The following is a 6,481-nucleotide window of genomic DNA, read 5'->3' as shown; positions in this document are numbered from 1 at the left end:
GCTGTCTTCCCCTTTTTTCCCTCCGCCTTTTCCCGCGCGAGTGCGTAAGTGCGACACTCTTCTTTTTCCTTGCGGTTTTTTCCGACACAGAACGCGGCTTCAGTTCTCCCCTCGTTTCCGCGCCTCCGCTCCGTGCAAACACCCCTCTTGTTCATCAACCCTCCTTGCCGCTCTTGCCTCCCGCACAGGCGGAGCGGGGTCGCTCTCAGCCGACGGTTTTCTTCGAAAAAAGGGTGTTTTCCCGAAAATCCACTCGAGTTCTCCCTCGGCAGCGCACGTGTACACGCGCGAGACACGCACGCTTACGAAAGAAAGTCCCATTAAAGACTCTCTCCCTGACTGCCTTCTTCCTTCTCCCCCTTCCCTTCTCCCGCTCTCGTCGACTTCGACCTGCACACTGCCATTCCTTTCTTTTCCCCGATCTCTCTACCGACACGCGCTCCCTTTCTCTTCCTGTCGCTTGCCGTACCCTCTGTGGCTGCGTGGCGGTCTGTTCTCTCGAACCCTCCCTATATCTGTCGTTTTCCAGTTTGTCGATATGGCGGGTTCGGCGGTCCGCATGTGCGTCTTCTCTGTCGCTCTCGCGCTCTGCCTCGCGCTCGGCGTGCCTCCATTGCCGTCATCGTCTCCCTCCGTGCTCTCGCCACTCGCGTGTGTCCTTCTCGCGGAGGCAGCTGAAGCGCAGGCGCCTGCGGAGAAGCCCAAGGCGGCGCCGAAGAAGACCGACTCCGCGAGCGAGAGTCGCGAGGCTCGGCTTCTCAAGTATGCCGAGCAGCGTGCAGAAAACGCCGAGGCGGAGCTGAAGAAGTTCCGCGAGACGCACGAGACGTCGGTGCGCGCGTGCACGGAGGCGACGCAGCGCAAACAAAAGGCAGTCGAAGCTTGCGAAAAGCAGGCCGAGTCGCTGCGGACGATGTACAACGCGTCTCAGACGGCGAAGGCGGACGCCGAGAAGAAACTCCGCGAGCTGGAAGTGAAGCACGCGGCTGCGACCCGCGCCGAGGGATCGAGTGAGAAACTGGAGCGGGAGAACGCGTCGCTGCAGCAGCAACTCAAACAGAAGGAGCAAGAGACTGCCGAGGCCCGCAGTCGGGTCCGCGCCCTCGAGAGCGAGGTCGCGAAGCTCGCCGCGGCAAAGGCGTCGCTGGCGGCGAAGGCTCGAGACGCTGAAGCGCCAAAGAGCTCCCATATCTTCACGATCCAGGCGATGCAGGAGACGCTCGGCGCGATTGGCCACCTGTACATGGCGATTGCGGAGCACCTCGTGGCGTGCGTCCCGCAGGAGATGTTTGACAAGTTCACCACCTTGAAGCTCGAGGTCGCGACGCTCGCTGCGCCGTACGTGGAAATGGTGAACTCCAAGGTGTATCAGCCGGTTGCGCCTGCACTCGCGAAAGCCCAGACCTTCTTCGAGACGACTCTGTACCCCATCGCGGCTTCTGGTGCTGCCAAGGGCGTCCGCATGGTCGCCTCCCTGTCGGACGACCTCCTCCCCAGTGTAAACGCGCGAGTTGACGCTGCGCTGGCTCCTATCTTTGCTTCGCATCCTCGCGTCGAGGCGCTCGTGCCGCCGAGCATTGCGGACCGGGTCGCCCTCCTCCTCTTCCTCACCGTTGTCACCTACTTCTGTGCGCTCTTCGCCTTCCGCCTGCTTCTCTGCCCCGTCTTTGCATGCGTCTGCCCGTGCTGCTGCAAACGCCGGCACAAAAAGGGAAAACACAGCAAAAAGTTCACTCCCGCGCACGGGGCCTCCCTGCATGCGAGCCTGCAAAAAGACAAAAAGGGACTCCCGCCGCAGGAGTCGCCGACCCGCCCTTTCGCCTTCGCCGGGGACTACAAGAAACACAAGGCGTAGGGAAACGACTCGAGTGTGCCGAGGCAGGGAAACAGTCCTCGCTAAGACAGAGACGGAGGAGACGTTGGCGGACGGGAAGAACAAACACGAAACCTATATAGGACACACAGCACTGTCGAGGGTCTACGCGCTTTTTGTCATCGAGTCGTCGATAGACACAAATACACGGTTGTGTGTACATATCCACATATGCATCCATATATATATATATATATATATATATATATGTGCATATGTGTGTGTATTTGCACATATACTTATGTATATATATGTATATATATACATATGCAGACACGTAGGAGAGGATGTGCGTTTCGGAGTGAGGAAGAGGGATGCCACGGCGCGACGCGGGGCTCAAAGAAACTCGGGGGACAGGCGGAAACAGCGAAGGAAACAGAAGGCGAGCTCGCTGCGAACAGGAGAGGGCAGATTTTGTGGGTAGTTTTCAGTGGGGAGAAAGCAGCATGTGTGGCTAGCTCCGCGGCTCGCTGTGTCCAATTCTCTGCCGAGACACCCGAGTTGTTTCCAGCGTGTGCATGAGAGCTTTTTTGGTTTGAGTGTCGAGAACGGCTCGGCGATGCCGGCTCCGCAGGCGCCGAGCACCTCATCTGGTCAATCCAAAATCTTCCGCTTCCCGTCTTTTCTCCGACCACGCGGAGAGCAAAGAGACAACGGGCTGCTAACCCTCGCCGTGCATGCACGGGGGGCCCAGACGCGGTTGTCTGAGCGACTCTAACGCTGCGCCTGAGGCAAATCCAGAGCCGCGCCTATATCTGTATGCATACCACTTATGTATAAGTAAACTTAAATTCATCGTTACGTACACATATATACATACACATGTATAGCCATGTATAGTATATATATATATACATATAGTAACAGAGAGAGAGAGGCATAGATCAGTACATGTACACCTATCTGAGAGGAGATGGGTCGGCCTGTGGAGTGGTCATGCCGCCCGCGTTTCGGGTCGGAACGTTTCAACAAGGAAATGTGTGCGTCTCTGTTGATGCAAGAAGTCGCGACGTACCATCGTCAAGCATGTGTCTTGGGTACGGCGGAGCCTCGCGTTTTTCGCGGGGTACTCTAGCAGAAAGGAAACGGAAGGCAATAGATGCTCCGCAACTGCAGCCACATGGCACAGGCGATCACTCAGCAAGGAAACCCCGCATACTCATACAATATATGAATATATATGCGTGTACGCGTGTGCATGCATGCGTATGTGCAGATGCATCTATTTATGTGTATAAATGCATACATAAATGCATGTATATGTATCTGTAAGTATATATATATATATACATGTTTGTTTCTCTCTGTCGCTAACGAAATTTATTAGAGTGGTCTTTTCCCCAAAAATGCTGGAGACACCTTTTTTCGGTTCGAAGGCTAGAAAATCCCATTCAGGTACGATATATTTAGATAGCTGTGGCGTTAAGGAGCATAGGAAATGCTACACATTCGTTTTAATCTTAACTTACTACAGACCACGGGAGCGAAGATAATCTAGTATGTAACTCCGTTCACGGAAATAAAGAGAGCCTTCAATCTATCTATTGTGCCCACCATGCATGCAATACCAGTACCAATCAGATAACAACTGAAGCTAGACTGCTTAAGACAGCTAAAAGTGTTGGATTCCGTTATTCTACCGGACTTCATGTTTGCTTGGCTGAGACGTATGCACATGTATCAACTTGTTGACCGCCATCCATTAATTGGTGATGCATTGATATAATTATCGGACCAGCATTCAGCTAGTTATTGATACTCACGAGCCCAAAAGCATACCTTCGTGACCTCCATGGTTTGCGATAGAACCGTAAAGCAATGACGTTTATGCAGTTGTCAGCCTTGTATTATTAATTCAGTTAATTACTGTTAGGTTTGATATTCTGTACCAACCGATCTAAAAGCGTGAAGCCTATTTCTTACGTGACAAGCGGTGCGTTTAAGACTAGTTTATATGGGCGGGGCTCGTTTTAACATGTGGTTTAACTGCAAGCTATAGTCATTAGCACAGTTGGTTTAGTGTAAGCATAGAACCAATCCGTTAGCACGGCATGAGATAGTAGCTAATCTACCATATAAGATGTGAGCCGCTTGTGGAATCGCACTACGTATAATAATCAACAAGAGCATATTATATACCCAACTAGTAACCCATCCACTGAGTACTTTTCGATCTTTGAATACCCGAATGTTGGTTCGTCAACATTTTACGACTCGTTCAGTATCCTACTTCATTAAGGTTATCCCGCATCGGTTATATTCTAGGCGTAATATATGGCTTACCAGCAGGAGCGGTTAGACTGTAGAAGAGTCGAGTATTATCCATACCTACCGGGTGTAAAAAGGGACCATCCAGTTACTAAACAGGTGCCTTTGCATTTGCGCAAAGTTATACAGTTTGTTGGCAGGTAGGTTAAGGTGCTCATACAACCCGAGGATTGGAACTCCCAATATTATCTGAGTGTGAGCGTCACCTTCACTGCGGCGGTTACCGGCGAGAGCGGGGTGTACGGACAAGCCCGCATCTCAGTAACTCTGTATTGGGTATAGCGCCTACCATGGGAACTGCATATGAATATATATATATATATATATATATATGAATATATATATATATATACATGTTAACGATAGAGAAAAGCGTGTTGGCGCATGTACACCTTCGTCAGATGAGTTCGTGAACCATTAGCAGAACATTACACGCCGGGGGTATTCGAACGAGGGAGTTTGGAGACACGCCCGAGGAGGTCGGAGGCACAAGAAAGGCGCGAAACAGAACCCGGGGTTGGACCGCGCACGAGAGAAGCGAGAGTTACGGCCCCACACCATCCTCGGCTGTGAACCGAATTATCTGTCATCTGGAGTACTGTTCTTCAACAAATCAACGCATCCACCAAAGAAGCTGTCTTTTATGGCTGAAGGCGAAAGATGGAAAGCTCCACATTTCACCCGCCGTTGTTCTACATGTCGTCCTCTCGTTCCTTTGCTTCCCCTTCTCTCTTCCTCGCTGTTGGCCCAGATCTTGAACGTTCACTGTCTACCTCCATCATCGCTCTCTGGTCTGTCGCCTCTGCCGTCTGCTGTCGTCCGTGGTCCTTTCTTTCTCGCCGTCTTTCTTTCCGTCGGCATCTGCCGCCTTTCGGGAACCTTTTCCGTTTTCTCTTCATTCCGTTCCGCTAACTCGCCCTTTTATGTGCGTGCATGCGGCCGCGCCTGCACGAGCCTTCCACCTTGGTGCGTTTGCTCTCATCGCGTCGCGTCCGCCTTGCCGAGCTCTCTGTGTTCGATTTTTCTTTCCAGCGCATGCAGTTTCTTCTCAACAGAAGCCATGCGGTAGGCGGCGTCTTTCGCGAGGACATGCAAGTGCACCGTCGCCTCGTCGAGCTGGTAGTAGATCACATAGAATGCGCATCCGCTCGCGATGAGAAATCCCGACATGAAACTGCGGAGGCGGGAGAAAAGGGGAACTTTCACCTTCTTCGGGGGTGTACAGACAGAGGAGACGTCGCAGGCTCCGCTCTCGACTGTCTTGCAGCGCCCAAAGAAGGACCGCTTGTTGCGTTTGGCTTCTCCACACGTTTTCTCTTGACTCCGTACGGCCGTTTTCTCGGCGTTTTCGGTGGCGTGCTTCTCAGCGTTCTCGATTGGCGCCTTCTCAGCTTCAGGGGTTTTCTCTTTTTTGAAGAAAAAAGGAGACAGCGAACCTCGCGGAGGCGTGCTCTCTATAGGCGGCGCCGGGGAAGCAGAGGCTGACGGATCTGAGGGAAACGAGGAAGAGCCATCGGCGCTGGCCGGGGAGGCCGCAAGGCCTGGTCCACCCGTTGTCTTTTCTTCTGTCACTTCTGCCTTTTTTGGACCAAACAGGGACCAGCTAGCAAAGTTACGAGAAGAGCAGGGAAGGGCGCCGAAAGACGAAGCTGAGGTGAGAGTGCGAGGAGACACACCATTTGCATGCGCGACCGTGTACACCGTGGCGGCGTTTAGGTGCGGCTGCCTGGCGGGCGAGGCGAAAAAGGAAGAGGTTGCAGCCTTCGATCTGCTCACTCTCAAGATGGGTGACCAAGATGCTGCCATCCTCTCTCCTTGTCCGGAGTTCGACGGCGAGAAAGAGAGAGGGACCAGAGAAGGCAAACGGAATGAACCCCGCATGATGCAGACTGGCAGGCGGCGAAGGCCGTCTCTTCAAATCAGCTCTTGCTATCTGGGCGGAGATGTGCAGCAGAGAGAAAAAGACAGGTGTTTGAAACGGGAGCGCAGCGACGGACTGGCCGACTATGGAAGAAGATTCGCCTGCCACAACGCGGAGAGACACATAGACTCTTTTAGACGGAAGGACCGCCTGCTCGTGCTGGAAGGACAGGTCGAATGTGCTTCCCTTCGCAGTTTCCCTTTATATACAGAGCAGGTTTTCCGGAAGAAAAACAGAACCGAACAGACAGGTGGAGATGGGAACACCTGGCGTTGCAGAATGCTCACTTCTGTGTGACAAGCGTGAAGGTAGGAGACGAAAACATCGACAAGACAAACGGTCCCGTCTCTGTCAAGAAGCTGTGGTGCGTGGGCAGAGCGACGATCCTCAGGGTGGAGAGAAGAACAAAGAAGGAAGGA

General features: G+C 52.9%; 2 protein-coding genes across 2 annotated transcripts; one reads left to right on the top strand and one right to left on the bottom strand.

Annotated features, from left to right (window-relative positions):
• Positions 1-538: 538 nt before the first annotated feature.
• On the top strand, positions 539-1,855 carry NCLIV_056430 (conserved hypothetical protein; the record flags this gene model as incomplete). Its single annotated transcript, XM_003885198.1, has 1 exon — positions 539-1,855. The coding sequence occupies one exon, from the start codon at positions 539-541 to the stop codon at positions 1,853-1,855; it is 1,317 nt and encodes a 438-aa protein (XP_003885247.1).
• Positions 1,856-5,119: 3,264 nt separating this feature from the next.
• Positions 5,120-5,947, bottom strand: NCLIV_056420 (conserved hypothetical protein; the record flags this gene model as incomplete). The annotated part of the gene is made up of 1 exon (XM_003885197.1): positions 5,120-5,947. The coding sequence occupies one exon, from the start codon at positions 5,945-5,947 to the stop codon at positions 5,120-5,122; it is 828 nt and encodes a 275-aa protein (XP_003885246.1).
• Between the last annotated feature and the right edge of the window lie 534 nt (positions 5,948-6,481).

Source organism: Neospora caninum, chromosome XI, assembly GCF_000208865.1.
Source record: "Neospora caninum Liverpool complete genome, chromosome XI".
Classification (NCBI taxonomy): Eukaryota; Apicomplexa; class Conoidasida; order Eucoccidiorida; family Sarcocystidae; genus Neospora; species Neospora caninum.
This window is presented reverse-complemented; position numbering and strand designations above follow the sequence as displayed.